Source organism: Lepidochelys kempii, chromosome 21 (assembly GCF_965140265.1).
Source record: "Lepidochelys kempii isolate rLepKem1 chromosome 21, rLepKem1.hap2, whole genome shotgun sequence".
NCBI classification, from domain to species: domain Eukaryota; kingdom Metazoa; phylum Chordata; order Testudines; family Cheloniidae; genus Lepidochelys; species Lepidochelys kempii.
Window position 1 is genome coordinate 10,729,085 of NC_133276.1, and position 19,264 is coordinate 10,748,348.

Below are 19,264 nucleotides of genomic sequence, written 5' to 3' on the forward strand. Positions count from 1 at the left end.
GCTCTGAGCAAGGTTAAGTGACATGGAGCCAAGCTTTTCAAAAGATTTTTAGGTGCCTAAAGATGGAGATAGGCTCCCAGGGGGAAATCTGGCCCACATGCTTAAAATGCAGGTGGGCAGCCTGCAGCCCATCTAGACTATGGCTCCCAACTTGGCTAACTTTGGTGGAGCTGCACCAACATGTGTGATGGTGGGAAATGTTTGCCAAGTTTCCCTAATGTAGACAAGCCCTATGTCTCCATGCCCATGCATCACCATCGCCCTCCAACCCTGAGCCCTGCTGTAGGATGCAAAAGGAAAACCATTATTTCAAGATCTCAATATCCAGCAACTTCTCCTCCCTCCTCCCCTGTAAGGACTCTTGCCTCCCAGCACCTCAGTGAGTATCTCCTCCTTATATATGCATGGAATAATGGTGCAGCTGGCAAAATATTGGGAAAAATGATCAGGTGAGTGAATTTACTCTACTACCCAGGTCTGCACTGAATTCCAGGCCTCTGATTTAGAATCCTGGGTTCAGGGGTGCTGAAGGAAACCTAATACTTACACACAATAATGAACCCCTGGTGTCTATGAGAGGTGGAAAATTCTGACCCAAAGCAAACACACTGAAACCTTCATAGTTGTGGCTGGAGCTTTGTAGCTACAGACTTCCCAGACTGCTACAACCTCAAAAGATTTCTAAAACCAAATCTAGAAATTTCTCCCCTATTCTGGTTTGAGGGCACCCAAGATCATATTGGCTAATATCCAATGCCAATCAAGAAGGAACTACACTGCAGGACATGTCTGCACCAGGCGGTTAAGCCAGCATCTGCCCTGGTTAAGTGAAGGTCTGAGACACATCCTCACTCTAGATTTAGCGTGAGTCAATACAGAACACTGTTTTGTGGGGTAACAATTTCCACCCTTGCTAGCATGTTCAGAAACACCGGTCTTAGCAATGCCGGAAGTCCTAATCTAGTTCGGAAGCCATTTTGTGCACTGGGTCAGTCAGACTTGCTCTGGAGTGGTTTAACTGACATCATGCTGACAACAGCTGCCAGAGCCCACATCTTAAAATCCTAATATGTTTGCATATGAAAGGTAGCTCAATTGTGAGTCCCAAATCAATTTAGTGCCATTTTGGATAAGATTACTTACATGGATATACCACATGGCTATACGATTGTTAGAGAAGAACCTCAGATATTGGGGAGATGTGAACTCTATGTGGTAAGGGAGAAAGATTTATGTAAGTCAGGAACAAGGCTTGTTTTAAGTACACAGCTTTTGAATAAAGACTGCTTCCACCCCAGGAGCTCAATCTTCTATTTCCAGTTAATAAGGCATAACACCAGCCACTCAACATAATTGCATTAACAGCATCAATTCATGCCACATTAAAATACTTTCTTGGCACAATTTATTTTTCTGACCCAAACAAAGAAGCCACTAGCAAGTCATTAACAATATTCTACCCTAAAGTGTCAGTTTAACAGCCCTATAAAAACATTTTTAGATTTAAGGAAACAAAAATGTGCATGCTATTGATATTAAAACTGCAGTTACTCTTTCAGGAGTACCAGCTGCTTTCCTGCAAAGCATTTGTAATGTATTAATCTATACAGTGAAGGACAAAAACTCAACTGAAGGCAGTAGATGGCTGTGTTGTTAGGCCTGCTAACGGCTCGGAAAGAGCGGATTCTTCTACTTTCTTGTCCATTTCTGCATATATTTTTCAAGCCCTTTTTAGAGTTATCTTCAGGCTGATCAACAAAGACTAAGAAGGGACTGTACATTTGTTTCTAAGTTGAAGTGAACAGAACTGGTGTAATTTAGGCTGAATTCCAGATGCTCAGTTTCAAACTACTTCTTGAATAATGCCTCTCGGGATTTCCTTGTGTGCCTTTTCATGTTCGTGATCACTGGCACTGCTTTTGGCCTTGTTGTCCCATACTGATTAAAGTAGGGAGAACAAGGAAAGGAACAGAATGGGATCTCAAACTGAACAGCCTCTTGCCAAAGTAGTGAAAATACCAATTCCCATTACCCCAGCTCCATGGATACTTCTATCAGAATTTTATAAGTGCTTAATGGGAAGAAAGAATGCTCTTGAAAAGTATGAGTATTTATTAGAATAATTTCTGTTAAATATAAGGAAGAGTACTGCAGATTTAATTTCACATCTTGGCTATGCTCTGACAAAGGAGAAGTTACCAAATGCAGCAACTAGCTCCTGTCCCAAGCCAGGGATTAACTAATGCCCCTCCCAAACCTTTCCCTACCCTCCCACCCTCCAGCCCCAACCCTTTCCATTTTATTTCCCAACTAGACAACACTGTTGGCAAATCAAGACAGCATAAAACTTACATCAGTAAAAAAACAAACAAACAAAAGGAACCATGAAGTGTGCCAATGCATCAGGGCAACTATCCTATTAAATGATGTACTTCTCCACACTAGCATTTCTGCTTGGGAGCCAGCTGTACCTTTGTCACAGAGGATGAGAAGTTTTAACATTCTGAGTATGCTCTGTGGTGCAATTATAAGTGCTGCAACGCCACATACAAGAGAGATTCAACACCTGAATTTTTTCCCCCCCAAGACTTCTTTTCAGGGTCACCCCGCACGGGTTTGTGCAATGACACTCAATAAGTACAATCGGATGCTTTAGCACAAATTACAATAGCCAGTTGAGCACAGTGTAAGGCATGTGGACAAGAAGAGACATCAGCAAGATGGGAAAAAATTCCAAAACAGCAGGGCAGCATTGGTGCTTGAAGCTCCAGTTGGTTAGATTTTAACCCCACTTTGAATCCCTGATTCCTACCATTGAGGCCAAAATTCAGTTTCTATCATAAAGTTTCTGAGGCTGTTTGCTTTTGGCTGGGCAGTAAAGACCAATTCCTTGTATTTCATTCTAATATAAAACCAAAAATGTTGGCTGAATCTGTAGGAGAAGGAACTGAGCACCAGGGATGTCTGAAGGTGATCAAAACTTCACTCTGACTTTAAAATGTCACTGCCCTAAATTTTGGGGGTTTATGGAGGAGAAAACTGGCCCAGCCACTAGCATGGTCACAAAAAGTTTCATATTAAAAAAAACAAGGCAAACTGATTAATTATGAAACCCTCTTTTCACAAGTAGCCCAGGTTTTAAAAAATTCCCGCAAAATTAAAAAGTTAGATTCCTCCATCTAAAAAAATAGTTTATACATATGCGCTGAAAGTGACCATCACAGGTCTGAACAGCACCTTACAGTACAGACTAAGACTTAAAGAATTGATCTCACATTTGCAGTCCAATTAAAAAAAAAGAAAAATGTCTGGCTATGGCTGGGATGACACATATGGGAACACTTCAGAACACAAGGCAGAGGCGAAACGAGCAGCGTCGCTCTCCAGGCCAGGGTAGCGGTGTAAAGGGAAAGGGGCACTTCATGCACAAAATGTATTTTACAAAATACATATCCAAAAAAGCAAAACACCCCACCTTGCACTAAACTGCAACACTCTTAACACTTGCTTTGCCACAGGCTGCTGCCCATGCCTTGTTCAACAGAGGAGGCATGTGAAAGGGGGTGGGAGAGAGAGGAGGAGAGAAATCCACATTTCAGTCTATTTTCCAAAAATCTCTCTTTTATAGGGACGTCTTCAGTCATCTGATGTCAGAGACAGAGCTCTCATTAGAGTCAGTGTATGAAGTGGTCATGACAGGAGTGCCGTTGTTTGCCAAACAGCCTTGTCTCAAGGTATCAAAGTATGAGGCCTGCACTGGTTTGTGGGACTGCAGAACTTCTTTAGCATCTTCTATCTTAAACCATTCCCTTTTCCTTCCTGTGGGTAGAGGAATAAATTAGTAAATGCAATAAGAGAACTAAAGATAGACATTTATCCCTTCTGTGAAGTTTTTACTGTTGACTAGCATTCTGTCCATGTCAATTGTGATTAAAGTGGAACAATGAAGCGGGCTTGCAGCCCAATGCCAATTCAAAAATCCCAAGAGACTTCTCTGATTAGTCTTTTGATCTCAAAGTGACTGAACGGTCCCCCTAGCCAAGTGTAACACAGATGCCTCCAACATTCCACAAAAAATGTATCATTAGGGTAGTAAATCCACCATCCAATTGATGGTGGTTTTGGATTCTGAGATTGTTTTTTTCAAATGTTATTTCCATGATTTCTGAGTGGGATTGAAAAATATAGAAACACCACCGATATTAAGGGAATTCATAACAAATTTTGAACTCTATCATCTAACAAATTTTCTCTTTTTAAATGATATGCTCCTGACAAGGAGGAAATGATGGCACTCTCCGGAACCTGGCTTAGCTTGAGGAAGTGCTTTTTCCCCCAAGGCATCTCAATCTTCTTGTACAGCATTTGTCTCTTTGTATTGAGACCTCTCCTGAGGAGAGCCTGCAAGATGAGTCCAATTATACATGGGCTTTTAAGAGTGTTGACAAACATCCTGCAGGAATTATACTGATAAACTCATTTCATTTGGGGATCTAATAAGGATTTAAATGCACAGCTTTTAGGAGTGAGTGGTCAAACAAAAGTGCAAGACTTAGATAAAACAAGAGTCTCTATATAAATCCACTGAGACGACTCTTAAAGGACCAGGGAAGGAAGAAGGAATCAACAACATGATCACATTTTTGCTTTCAAAAGAATTCAACTATCCTAACAATCACTTACAGTAAAGGGTGGGGAGTTAGCATGCTTCTGTATGAGAGGGAGGACATACACCAGTAATGCTAACAAGCATGAAGGTCTTACCAATATTGACAGAGTCCTCCCAGTCTTCCAACACTTCTGTGACGATAAGTACATAAACATATGTTCTGTGTTTCCTGTCCCGATTCTGAAAGGCAAAATGGACAGGATTATGGCAGAGCAGTCAGGACGATAACACCTAAATAAAATCCTAAACGTTTTTTTGGGGGGGCGGAAGCGGGGGGGGGAACACGACCTTAAAGCAGCCTCGAGAAGGTGGGATAGTGCAAGCCTTCCTTTAAGTAGTGAACTTATTTAGTCTACAGAACTACAATCAGTGGTCTCCCTTTTCAAGATCAAGGAAGCTGTTCAGAAAGGGTTAGTGTATAAAATCAAGGGAATACAATAAGTAGCATTAGAATGAAGTAGCATACGATCGTCCACACTCAATAAATAGGCCCAACACTATTCCATGAAGTCTTGCTCTTCACTGCTGGTGAATGGCGTTATTTAATAAGTGATCTGATTTTCACTGCTGCTGATCACCAGCCATTCCAACTGAAGTGGAAACTAAGCACTCAGCATCTCCAGAAAAACCAAAAACCAAAAAACCAGGCTGCACAAAAAGATGCTTTTTCTCCAAATCTGGTTGTCTAGTTTGGCCAACACCCATACTGCTGCAAGCTTAAAAAGAAGCTTCACTAAAATGACATTTCTGCAGCAAGACTTTACAACCTGAACAGATATTTCAATAAACTTACCTCAAAAATTCCTACTAATCTTCCTAACGTCCCTTTCACTCCAGCCTAGAGAAAGTACAAACAGAAGAATGCGGTTTAATGTTTTTAACTACAGCTCAGCTCATTTCTTTATTTCCAGTGTGACAGCAAGATTTGTAAAAACAGGAAGCAAATGTTGCAAGCAGTCAATTCACATGAAAACAGCATAATCACCAGAGGGATGATATAACTGTAGCACGAGCCCCAAAAGCCTGGGATCCATCTTCAAGAGAAAAATCAATTTGACACCCGCATATCGAGATACCCTCAATGTTCCAACAGCTCTTATATGGGGAACTGAACAGAATGACATGCTCAGCACAGTTTAAGCCCAGATAAAACTTGCTTAAAACAAAGGGGAAAAGGCTGAAGATCTCTAAGATCAGCTGGCTTGGGTTTCAAAGCTGAAAATAAGTTTGTGTGTCAGATGCAAAAAACAGTCTACAGCAACATCACCTATTCTACAGAAAGCTTTTATTTCCTTGCATCTGAGCTGAAGAAAACGTGGGTTGGGATTGCAGTTGTTTTACTTTGATCTACTTGGGTTCAAAGGCTGAGTCCACACTAGAAAACTTTAGGGTGAGGAACCTCAGGTAAAATCAATTGAATACTATCTACAATACAGCTTCCATCAAATATACTGGTGGTAAATTACAAGATATGAAGTTTGCTATTTTACACAAGGGCCAAATACATCTTTAAGGGCTTGTTAGGCAAAATGTCTCTTTTACCCTTTCCTTTACACACATTGTTGGGAATGTAAGTCTGTGGACTTAATTCTCTGCTATCTTATAACTACCATAGAAGTGTGGATAATCAAATTTATAGATTAAAAATATCAGACATGTATTTAAATTGGATTTTTTATTTAAATTAAGTAAAATTTTAAATACATGTATTTAAATTAAATTTAAAATATCAACCTATTATATGGCCTAACCTTACAATATCAAAATAATTTTAATTAAATTAGCACAAACACTTTAAAAAAATCACAATTAATCACAAGATTAAAATAATAGTTGCAATTAATCACAGTTTTATTCGTATGGTTAAACAATAGAATACCCATTTAAATTATAAATATTTTGGATGTTTTTCTACATTTTCAAATATATAAAAGTACTGTAGTGCAATCCCTAGCATGAAAGTGAAATTTACAAATGTCGAATTATTATTTTTGTTTTGTTTCTGAGTGCAGCTATGTACAAAAAACTTTAGAGCCCACAAGTCAAAGCATGAAGGGGCACATGAATGTTTATGTGCCAGATGTGCTAAATACCTTGTAACCCCAGCTTTCAAGTACACAGGATTAGTTAGGATAGTTTAAAATTTAGGGCTCTCCATTACTGTTTCTAACCATCCTACCCTACCCTTCATTAGCAATTAATTTTGCTAACAATGAAGGTTACAGCAGATGAAAAGTACATTTTAAGTTACCATTGATGTTTGCCACCTGCAGGTTCAAATCAGTTCTTATAAACACATGGGGAACTTACAGCTTCAGTTCAACAGCCTGGAAATCTTCGTAGTGACACCCAATATTTAAAGTCTGAGTGCTTGTATTTCTGTATCTTGGCGAATAAGGCATTTACATACCACAATGTTGACTGTGATAAGTTAATTATAATTCAAGATTAACTGTACTACAATGGAACTGGAAACACGTGAAATTCAAATGCATCTGTGCAGACAGCAGATTTTCTCATTCTTCATATGCTCTATCCTTACATGTAAAACTGGTGTTGGAATTCACAGCAAATATTTAATTAGCTGATGCAAATTAAAGATAAACAGCCTCTCACAAACTGATGAATTCAAATTGCGAGAGAAAAAAGTGAAAATGGCCGCACAACATTATTATATTTAAATGTAGAACTGTGTAGAAACCAGAGTTTCTTTTCAGAAATGTGAAATTTCCTACAGGAAAGGTTTTCATTCTGGATCTGAACAAAATGTCAGAAATGCATTTTCCTATGGAACGGAAACAATTGCAAAAGTTCATTTCAGGAGACCTGAAATGGAATTTTCCCAACATTTCCAGCCAGTTCCCTTGCACCCTAGGGTGCCCGCCCATCAGGTTGGCAGCCCAGAGAGCTGGGTAGCCACCCACCAGGGAAGACTCACAACCAGGTGGGCAGCCCAGGGAACTAGGGGGGGAGATAGCCAGCTGAGGTCCTGGAATCCTGGGGAACCTGTCAGGTGGGCTGCCAAAGTTCCTGCAGGCCCAGGGAGCCATGAATCCATAGCAGCCCATGAGGTGGGCTGCAAAGGAGCCAGCTGGGTCTACCTGCTCAGCCAATCCCTATATGTAGGAGGTGGATGCAGCTGTTCAAGAATGTCTGGGGATCAATTCTCATCAGAAAGGAGCTCCTACTAGTGCCCCCATAACACAACAATCCAATTATTGCCCCTCAAAAACTTCTGAAATCAAGCGATGGGGTGAATTCATTTAAGGCTTACACAATAGTCCTGAGTTCCAGGCAACTGATACTCTGATAAGCCATCACCATGGACCACAGCCTCTGCCAAATTAGCATTCCAAACTGGGCACCTCAGCTTCCCAAGTCCAGTAACAGATTATGCCCATCATATGACAGGCCCCCAGGCTAGCATTTTAGCACACACAAAGTAGTTCTGTGATCATAAAACTGAGATTTAATATTTTCTGTAATTCTGTGTAAGTATTATACATTGCACAATTATAACTGACATATTGGAATCTGATTTGAAGACTATCAAAACAAATACAGCTAAGTAGCATTTAATGATTACATTCACTAGATTAAGAAGTTATAATCAGCTGCTGTAGTGATCATATAGTCCTATACCAGTTTAACTACACGCAATAGATCACTCTTCTGAAGTTCATTTAGAAAGGAGTCTTCATCATGTCAGCATTTGATAGATTGAGGGCAGAGGTGGAATCTGAAATCAGTAGAAATACAATTGCGTGCTGCAGTGGTCAGCTGTTCCTGTAACCCTGCTCCTTTGAATGCATCTGATGAAGTGAGCTGTAGCCCACGAAAGCTTATGCTCAAATAAATTGGTTAGTCTCTAAGGTCCCACAAGTACTCCTTTTCTTCCTGCTCCTTTTGGCACTTTTGATGTTTGTTGAGCAGCACTCAAGCAGGCAGGTACTTCACTCAAAGCAACTCAACCCTGTTAGGCTGCCACAGTTTGAATTACAGTCTCATTCAGCAGCAATACATGTGAGCAAGCTGAACACCAGCTGAGCAAGAGGGGATTATCTCAGCCAGCCCAAACCAGTTTCTTCACTGAAAATGGAGCCCATGCCAAGGCTTCCTTTCAACCACTGAGCTGTCATGGAAAGAGAGCAGCTTCTCCGAGGCTCTCAGCTGCCAGAGAAAGGGACGGCCAATGCAGATTTATTTTAGGATTTGAAAGGTGAAGCCACGGATCTGCTCAATGAACCTTTGACTTCAATATCAAATAGCTTAATTATTAATAGTGATTTCTTCATAAAGCAGGGCTGTGTCCCCAAGTAGAACATTTTTCACTAGCCTTGTTAAACTCCACCATTTGTCTTTTGCCAGCATCGTATTTTGCTATATTCTTGATTATTAGTAGCTCAAGTTCAGTGTGCCATGTTACAGCTTGGGAACAAGAAAACTGAGTAGTTTCTCCTCAATTTCAAAGATATGAGCAGATGAAAAATGCTACCATCATAGAAAAAAACAAAAAAACACCCCAACAAAAATAGACCTCAAATGAACTAGTGGGCTTTGGGAAGAGAGGTTCTTTTTAAAACACAACCATTTTATTCTTTCCATGGTATGCAAGCAAATAATTGCTCTGAAAGACGCCTGGGTGCTGCCAAGGATTTTCACAAGCACAATTAACCCCACCTGCATTTGAAACTGAATGCCATGGGCCTAGTTATACAATGGAGGTGAACAAAGTACAAAGTTCAATACCCTGCCCCACAATCCTCCTCACTACACAACTGGGGGAGGAAGATAATCTCAGCTCTAACCTTATCTGACTTTCAGCACAAAGCATAATATGAGGGGAAGCAGGTGTGGACATTTTTGAAAAAACCCTCAATCATTCTTCAAATACTTGCAATATTTTAGTTGATTTTTAAGTACTTCAGAGGTACATGAACCTGCTTCTTTTACAGGAATAAAATAGGGTGCCAATTGTGCCGTTAGTGAATTTTTAAAAAATGGCAGTTACTTCCTAATACAGATTTTTATGGAAGAGTTAAATAGGAAAGACATTTTGATATTAGGAGGCTTAGAGTTTATACAGCGGGTGGTATACATAAGGATTTTAAATTCTGATATGTAGATTTTGAGGATATCTGAATAGATACACAGAACACAGGAACTTCTGTATTAGACCAGACCAGGGGACCACTTAGTCCAGCATCTTGTCTGACAGCAGCCATTTCCAGATGCTTCAGAGGACAATGCAAGAAATTCCATAGTTGATAGATATGAAATAAACTGCCTATGGGGGAAGTTTCCTCCAACTCTCATCAGTTAGCTGTTGACTTATGCTCTGTAGCATGATGGTTTATAATCCTTACAAAAAGAAAAGGAGTACTTGTGGCACCTTAGAGACTAACCAATTTATTTGAGCATAAGCTACAGCTCACTTCATTGAAAGCTTATGCTCAAATAAATAGGTTAGTCTCTAAGGTGCCACAAGTACTCCTTTTCTTTTTGTGAATACAGACTAACATGGCTGCTACTCTGAAACCAATCCTTACAAAAACATTTTAAGTGTTATTTTATACAACTGTGGACCCCCTTGCTATCTATATGAACATCTAATCCTTCCCAAATCCCTGAACAGCTCTTGGCTTCAGTTAATCTGTGGAACTCACTGTTAGAAATCATGCGTGTTATGTAAAATAATATTCTTTTATAAGTTTTCAATGTGTTGCCTTTTAATTTAATTGAATGTACCTCATTCTTCTCACTGAAGAAGAGTCTACAGGAGTGCTCAATTTACTTTCTCTATATAATTCTGTATACCTGTCACCTCTCCTTCTAGAACAGTCCCATATGAGGAGAGAGCTAAATGACAAGAAGTCTTTCCATGCCTCTAATTATTTTCATGGCCAGTCTCTGGATATCCACACAGGATTTAAAAACCAAAACCAAAACCTGTTTATTGGACCAAAACACTATTTTAATTTATTCCCCAATAAATGGGCCTCAATGATTTGAAAGGTACCATTAAAATCTTCTATACTAACTCATGGACCATTCTGTAAGGACAGGTCTTTTCTGAAGCTGTTTTTTTAAGAAACTGCATTTTATTAACTACGCAATGTAAACTTCAACCTAACACAATACAGCTTCATTTTAACTTCTTTCAACTGAAGGTCTCAGACAAAAGGCAGTGCTTCTCTTGAACAAGAGAGCCTTTTTTAAACAACTGTGCTACCTTTCTTCTCATTTCTTATTTTCTTCCACTGTCTGTAACTTTGGCATCATGCATGACCCTGTCCCTTTCTTCTCCTCCTCCCACAACTATCTTGTCTTCAAACCTATTGTTTCTGCAAACATCATCTTCACACCACACCTTTGTTTCCTCCCACCTAACACAACCTTGTTTCCTTATTTTAAAAAAACAGGATACCTGCATTATATTTGGGGTGTGTGTACAGGAGAAGCATCAGCAACCATTTGAAAAGATATTTTAAATTCTAGTAACAGTAGTCAGGAACTGTATCAATCTATTAGATACAAAACAAACAGGACACAAAAGACTACTGAAAGTTAAGGCTGGACCAGGAATAGAAAAGATTGCCTCTTCACAGCAAGAAATGAGATGGGACAGTCAAACTTAAATCATTGTATAGCTTTTGGGGGACCTATGAGACATACCATGCCCATATTATGAAAGAGAATTTATGTATTTTTCACAGTTAGATGAAGGAAAAAGATTAAACATATATTTGTAAGTTTCTTAAATAGATACCAAGACCCCGAATCAGTCTTAATTCTATTTGTGATGAGAATATTCTGTCTTGCGCCCAACATATCCTGTAGCGTTCAATTTAGAAATAATACACTTTAGAATTGTAATCAGTCCTCTATCACATATGAGCTTTGCACCTGGCTTTAAATGATTTTTACCGTTAAGGATATGAAGATAGAAAAGTACAGTAACAGACACTGTCACTAACAACGCAAGCACTATTAGTACCTGTAAATAAATTGCAGGGATACTGAAAAATGAACCAACCGGCTGAAAATATTTATCAACATGCAGATTAGTTTGGCAGCAGGGGAAGGGAAGGAAAGGAAAGGAAAAACAAGAATGGAAAAGAAGAAGAAAACAGAATCAACTACCGACCAGAGAGTGATTCCAGGTGTTCTGTTCTTGTTGGGTACATACCTCTTCACAGACTTCCCGCACAGCAGCCACGCTGGGCTCCTCCTCAGGCTCCATGCCACCTCCTGGGACAATCCATCTATCTGGATGGCGACTACTGCTCACCAAGAGCACCTGCCAATGAAAAGGGTTATATTTCAATGCAAAACAGAGTGCAACTGATATGCATACTCTCATGGTAGTATGCTTTAGTGGGACTTGGCTTAAAAAATGCAAGTTCTCATATATGACCCCCTAAGACTGGTCATATTGGGGTTCTGAAAAATATTCTGCTTCTTCCTTTTGAGGCCCAGCCTTCCCTAACCCCATCCTATTGAGACAGTTGCACATACTCTATTTTGTAAGCTACTCCAAGTTCTCCAAACTACTCCAACCACTACTACCCTGGAACAGGGATACTCAATCTTGAAAAGACAAAATAAATGGAGGCTGAGCACCTCAAAATTAAGGTTAGCAATTTGACATGGCATCACAAAGCTGCATCATTGCAAGTCAATGTCATCACATACTGTTTAAACTTCAAGACACGTCACAATACAGTATCAGACAGTCAAGACGCTTTACCACTACTTTGCTCCTGTCCATACCTACATTAAAAAAAAAAGTCCCATTTCATGTAAAGTTGGTTGGCCACAGAATTAAGGTAACTTGCCCTTATAAACTGCTAATTTTGATAGTTTAATGGAAAGATTTTCAAGCTGGGCGCCCAACTTCCCTTTTGCCTTTGAAAAGTTTCCCCCTGAATGTACATTCTATGCAGTACTCCACTAAGAGAATAAACACGTTAGGCAAATAATTGCACACCTTTTATTTAAAATTACATGTGTATCCCAACTCTTATACCCCTTTCTGGCTGCTGAAAAGAAGAGATGTTTCTCATCCATCACTCTTCTTCTGACCCTTGGGACTGATGGGAAGGGATCCTAGCTAATCCTGTCCATTCTCTCCCTGCTGCCTTGTGTATCAGGCACCATAGGAAGGGGTCCTGTGATCAGCACTCAGTTTCCTCTGCCTCAGATAAGGTAGAATATAAAAAAAATCACCAATTAGATCTGTGAAAAGCAATATCTGAAATATGAGTTTCATCAGCATAGAAAGAGTAAACAAACAAAAACCATGTTCCTATTTCAACAGAGTTGAGTTTGTGAACTAGCAAAATAGGTTTGAACATATCTGAGTAGGAGCAATTCAAGTTTTCCCCTTAATATGCATTTTTGGGGTGGTTCTTTGGAGCACCTTTTACTCTCATGTTCTGCTATGAAACATAATGTGGTTTTATTGGTTTGCTTATCCTCTCCCATAAACAAATGCTAACTGTTAATCCCAGCTGGCTGAAAGTTCCCCCAAGGAATACCTGGACATTGTGTTTACTCAATCTGGCTGTGATTCATCCACAAGGAGAAAGACAAGCAAAAACAAAACCTGTGATGTTTTCCCAAGTTTCTAAGTGATATTTATTCACTCATTCTACTCAGAGCCATCATGTTACATCTCTCTATTTCACTGGCACAATTGCCAAAGTAGCCCTGAACTAATGCAACCATTCCACAATCTTTCCGACACACCAGGCCAATTAGGTTACAGGCCAACTGTAACAGTTTCACTCAAACATTTCAGAGCTAAGCTGCAGAAAAGACTAAGCCTATGCCTTACTGTGTAAATGCTGATTTATAAATATTTAGCAAGAATTGAAAGATTAGAGCAAATTAGTATGAGAAATTCTACATGCATATGACTGTACATATGGCATTCAAAAATCACATTTATGTGGAAAGCAAACTTAAGACTTACAGCATTCCCTCCACTTTTTACTTTTGACAGTTTATATAGTCTTGTCTAAGAACTGATCCATTTACAAAATAATGTTCTTTTTCTGTTAGCTAGAAAGCTTACTCACAAGTTACACTATTACACAAAAAGCTATGTTAAAAGAACATTAAGGTTGCAAAATCAAGCACTCAAAAGTTCAGAAATGCCAGAATTAAAGTTGCCTGTGAGATCTTAATTCAGCCCTCTTGTGTGTTTGCACTGTTAAACAATCTTTAAATATGTGATCATATACCATTTTTTCCACAGGACACTTGCCTCGTTTCAGTGCACACTTATCGAGCAGTTAGTCAATATTTTCAGAAGCTCCCTGATCTCAGTTCCAGTAACCTGACCCAGACCCAGCACCACCCACAGCAATCCAGAGCTGCAATTACAGGTAAAGTCCTGCTCAGTCCCAAACTGGAATGTGCCCAGCGCAGACAGAATCTTTCCGGAATTTAGCTGCTAAAATCTAAAGCCTACCTGAGCATAAGCAAACTGCAATTTTTAAAAAGCTTGTAACTTAGCCAAATTCAAGCAGATTTTCACAGGGGTGGCAAAAGGAACACCCCTGACATGCAAACCACCAGCCCCCTGTGAAATTTCTAGTCCCTACTGCAAAGCATGGGGCAACAGAGTGTCTAAGAAATGGTCACCACAATTTAACAAGGGCAAAACATTTTCCCCTAGCCTTGTTCTCAGAAACAGCTAAACTATTCTGGCTGAATTTTCTAAAATACTTCAGCATGAGGCAGACACCCAGAATGGAAAATTTCAGCCCAAACAGTTAAGACAAAAGTTATAAGCAACTGAAAACAGGGTCACGATGAGAAGCATCGGGCAACCTTAATAATAGTTGGTGAAAGCAGAGCCACCTATAATAGATATGGTAAGCCCATTTTTTGAATTTGTTCAAATAGTGAATACAAAGATATTGTGTATTTTCTTGGTATTGACACCTCATCAATTATTGGGAGTGGAGCACATCCGCCCTGACTGAATTGGCCTTGTTAACACTGGTTCTCCATTTGTAAGCTAACTCCCTTCTCGTCATGTATCAGTATATTTATGCCTGCTTCTGTAATTTTCACTCCATGTATCTGAAGAAGTGGCTTTTTTTACCCACAAAAGCTTATGCCCATATAAATCTGCTAGTCTTTAAGGCGCTACCGGACTCATTGTTTTTGTGGATACACACTAACAAGGCTATCCCTGATACTTGAAAGATACTGTGATCTTACTAGATCTCACACTGTTATTCTACAGGGTGCTGGCAGCAACAGCTATAGTTAAGGCTGCCTAACACTCTTCATTGTTATAAATTAGGGAGAAAGATGTCATTTTGTCCACTTTAAGAATTCTTACGTCCATATTGTTGGAAATCTCAGTCAAGGGAGGGGTTCGCCAGAGTGTCAAAGATGTGCCTTTTTCCATCCCCATGAATATCTGTCCAAATTTGGCCAAGTTATAAGCTTCTGACAATCTCAATACGCACATGCTCAGTAGAGGATAATTAAGAGTCTGGCATGTAAATTCTCTGAGAATTCCATACATACACTGCTCCATTCCCACACAGCTCCTACTTTCCAGCCAGACCACACAGGCACCATCCCCACACTGCAACTGAACATACTGTATTATGCGGCTGCAGGTTCTGAATCCATGAGTCTACCTGCAATTGCTCCTCTGGGAACTCAGGGGATGCCATGGCATCAGGCAATCAATGGAGAGGATTCCAATGCCCCCACCTGCAGGTGCCCAGGCAGCATGAACAAGGAGATAGGGCAAGGGTACAATAGGTAAGGAGGGGCAGAAGGGTCTGGAACCCCTCCAAAACCTAGAACTGAGCTCAGGATTCCTAAGTGCTGACCTCTGAAGAACCACCATCTGTGAACCTCACTGGCAAAATGTGTGCTCACTGGGTTCTTTTTCCTGCAGAACACACCTTTCAACTAGTGCAATAAATGAGGCAGGAGTTCTATAGACAACCCTACGCAACCCTGATTCAGTCCCATCCCTCCTATGCACTGAATGAGACAAGTACTGTAAGAAAAACAACATGTGATTATGTAATTAAGGGCTACCATAATGCATACAGGGGCTCAGTTAAGGTTGAATGAGCAGCCTAAATTTCAGCATTTTGAGTGCTTAATTTTGCAACCTTAATGTTTTTAGCCTTAAAAAAAAACAAAAAACAAACATTCAATATATTTAGATTGTGGAAACAATCAGCATGTTAGGCACTCTCCAAAAGGCAACACAGCCCTTCCCCCAAAAAGCACTCGATCCATTTAAATCGCCAGCAACAAACCACAATTCTTACATACAGAATGCTAGCTTCAGATGTGCACAGCGTTTTCAATATTCACGACCCTATGACTCTATTCATAATAGAGAAGACTGGGATTCCACTACAATTGTCAGCAACTCCATACACAACCACCTCTGATTATAAACTGATATTGGGCCATTATGTAAAAATGCCACCTGTACTAAGGAGCCCATGTCATCTTGTCATCACAGTCTCTTGTTCTATTACATTGCTGGTCTGGTACACTATACTGGTTTATCACCAGTATTACATATAAAGGAGCCTGGATTAAAGATTCCTAACTTCAGGTCAGCCAGTAGTACTGGGGGCAAAGGTGAGAGAAATACAATGCTGTCCCCTCCTCCATTTCAAAGAGAAAGTTGTCATGATTTACCCAAAATTTAAGAGAAGCAATGGCAAGAAAGAAGGGAATATCTATTTTCTAGTCAAGGTAAAATATACCTGTCCGCAGTAGCTACTGATTTCAATTTGTAGAGCCATCTCCAAAACAAAACCTGAGGCAGACCCCTGGAATATCAACAGAGCATACTCACTTGTGATCAATTTGCAGTTGTGAGGAAATTCAAATAAAAAGACTTTATCTGCTAATAAATCACAGTGCTAAAGCTTTTTAAAAAAGAGTGACAGTGCAGAACAAGGCAGTGCCCTAATTAACACCCAACTCCTAATGTTGACCTTTTAGATGTGAACAACAATTTTACAGCACGTAAGTTAGCTTCACTCTTTAATGCAACTCAGAAGACCCTTACTAACGGAACAGTTGGACAACCCTGAGTGAAAAGCAAAGTCCTGTCATTCTCACACTCTAGCATGGTTTGAACGCATACTTGAAAGGAAGAGGAAATACCCGCACAGGAGGAGGAAACATGCTCTACAGGGGGATCATTTTTGACTACTTTAAACAGGATATTGCCACTAATCAGCCCTTACCAGACAAAAACCTAGATCAAAGTGAAGTTGTGACATTGTTGTGTTCTTCGAAAGCAAACAGGATGTACACAGGGAAATTCATACATCTAAAAAGCTGTACTCCCCAGTAAAAGCATGGAGCTCAAAGGTCTCAAGTAAACTGGATACTGTGATCTAAGACTGCATGTAAACAGAAAAATAAAGACAACTTTAATGTTTTACAGTCTGCTGGTAACCAGTAAAAAAAAAAAAAAAAATCATACCTACTGTAAAGTAACATTTTTCTGTAAATCATTAAGAAATACCTGGGAGGAAGGATAGGAATGCCACTTCGAACAAGATCGAAACTTGAAAAATCCACCTCTGAGTGGAAAGCTTTGCCAGACAAAGTACAGAAGACTAAGTCATCAATTTCTACAGAATTCAGTTTCTAAACAATTACGTTTCTAGTCATTCTAGTATGAGGATAAGCTTCAAACCATGTACTGCATTTATTTAATTATTTGCTAGTGTAAATAGGACCCAAATGTGCAGGTGAAAAATGTTTTTCATGTGAAAGATGCAGGTGCCACAATGGAGATTGTCCTTTCCCTTGCCCCACCTTCACATGTTTTTAAAATATATGAACTTGTGCAAAGCTCTAAAGGGAATATTTATACTTTAAAACTGGTGTCCCTGAACAAAGGATTCACAAATGCATTCGTACAAGTCTCTTCCCCATCCCAAACAGCAGTGCTGAAAAGCTTCTGACATCTTCCCAGAACCCACTATTTTTGTGTTAACTCTCCTGGCCTGTAGAGAAAGCAATGGTAAAAAATTTCTCAACATTATTTCTGTGCTAGAGCAGTTCCTGGCCCACTCAACTGAAGCGCAATCTCTCATCTACTAGCCTATACTCATTTTTGGCTTGCTGTGGCCTTCATTCTGTACTTCTAAGACCAAGGTTAAGAAAATTTAACTCCTGGCCCTTCTGCCACCGGTCAAAATGTCAACTGAAGTCCAATACATATTTCAAGTAACATGAGGTAGTTTTTACAGCATTTCTTCTTTCCGCAAAAATAAAAAATTAAATGCGCCTGATAGTGCAACGCACTGCCAAGAGGCCAACAGTTATTATCCACCTTATCTTTCAGAACACACTGCTTTTATGTTTGAGATAGTAAAATCTATAGCCTCAGTTTCACAGTGAAGTTAACAAGGGGGTAGGGAAGCTTGTAGATTAGACCCACAGAGCAGCCAACTAGCACTTCTCCTTTTCTATTGCCCAGACAACCCTGCAGGGAAGGGGGGCCTCATGTGGCTTTAAGAGAAAGCCTGGCTGTCTTTCCATTCACTGTCAAAAAGCAGCTGTAATTAAAACAAAATCCCTCCTCTGTTCCCCCATCCCTATTCTCTAACACAGTCCTTTAAAAAGCATAAGCATTTCAAGTAGAGTTACTAAAATATGGAGAAAAAAGAACGAGGCGTACTTGTGGCACCTTAGAGACTAACAAATTTATCTGAGCATAAGCTTTCGTGGGCTAAAACCCACTTCATCGGATGTATGCAGTGGAAAATACAGTAGGAAGATTATATATATACACACACACAAACACACAGAGAACATGAAAAATGGGTGTTGCCATACCCACTACAAAAAGAGTGATCAGTTAAGGTGAGCTATTACCAGCAAGAGAAAAAAAACCTTATGGAGATTTGCTAGCAAACACCTGTATTACAAGAAATAAATACAGGTTTCAGAGGAACAGCCGTGTTAGTCTGTATTCGCAAAAAGAAAAGGAGTACTTGTGGCACCTTAGAGACTAACCAATTTATTTGAGCATGAGCTTTCGTGAGCTACAGCTCACAGAATTCTATAAAGAACTAAGGCTTCTCCCAGCTTGATTTATCAAAACCAATAGGGATTACAAAGAAAATGCCTGGCACTGATATTCCTATAACTCTTCCTCCCACCACCCGCACCCTCGCTTCCTGGCAGTATTCCTTTTCTGCAGTGAGATCATGGGGGTGGGGAACAGTATTTCTTGCAAGCAATCTGGCTAAACAGTAGGGTTGCTGTAGAAAGGTCTCTCAACTATGCAGCAGACCCAAACGTAGCACATGACTGACACACCAAAATGAAGATCTTTGTCCTTTATAGAACGATAGAAAATAAAACCACAGCAGAAGAATTAACCAGATAGCAATGTCAGCCTGGTATTTAAGATGTAGCTTTACTGGTAAGAAAGGTGTGAAAGAAGAAGTCATCAAGCTTAACCAATCTCATGACAAATCAAAGGGCTCCATTAGCAGCTATGTATGTACTTGCACCACTTAAACACTGCTTAACATTCGGACGTTTGTATTTCTTAAGAAAATA

General features: G+C 39.8%; 2 protein-coding genes across 5 annotated transcripts in view; both read right to left on the reverse strand.

Annotated features, from left to right (window-relative positions):
* The window catches only part of LOC140901285 (suppressor of cytokine signaling 2-like), a 35,749-nt gene extending 32,186 nt beyond the window's left edge, over nt 1-3,563 (reverse strand). For 2 of the 3 annotated variants that reach the window (XM_073319858.1, XM_073319856.1), the window contains exon 1: nt 3,476-3,563. The gene's annotated coding sequence lies outside the window, so the exon portion shown is untranslated. The remainder of the gene's footprint in view (nt 1-3,475) is intronic. The other variant, XM_073319860.1, reaches the window with a different exon arrangement.
* NUDT3 (nudix hydrolase 3) overlaps nt 1,389-19,264 on the reverse strand; it is a 31,502-nt gene continuing 13,626 nt past the window's right edge. For both annotated transcript variants that reach the window (XM_073319863.1, XM_073319864.1), the window contains exons 2-5: nt 11,859-11,969; nt 5,463-5,507; nt 4,765-4,849; nt 1,389-3,819 (exon numbers count right to left, since the gene is read on the reverse strand). In XM_073319863.1, coding sequence (XP_073175964.1) covers nt 3,641-3,819; nt 4,765-4,849; nt 5,463-5,507; nt 11,859-11,969 — 420 coding nt within the window. In that variant the 3' untranslated portion in view covers nt 1,389-3,640. The remainder of the gene's footprint in view (nt 3,820-4,764; nt 4,850-5,462; nt 5,508-11,858; nt 11,970-19,264) is intronic.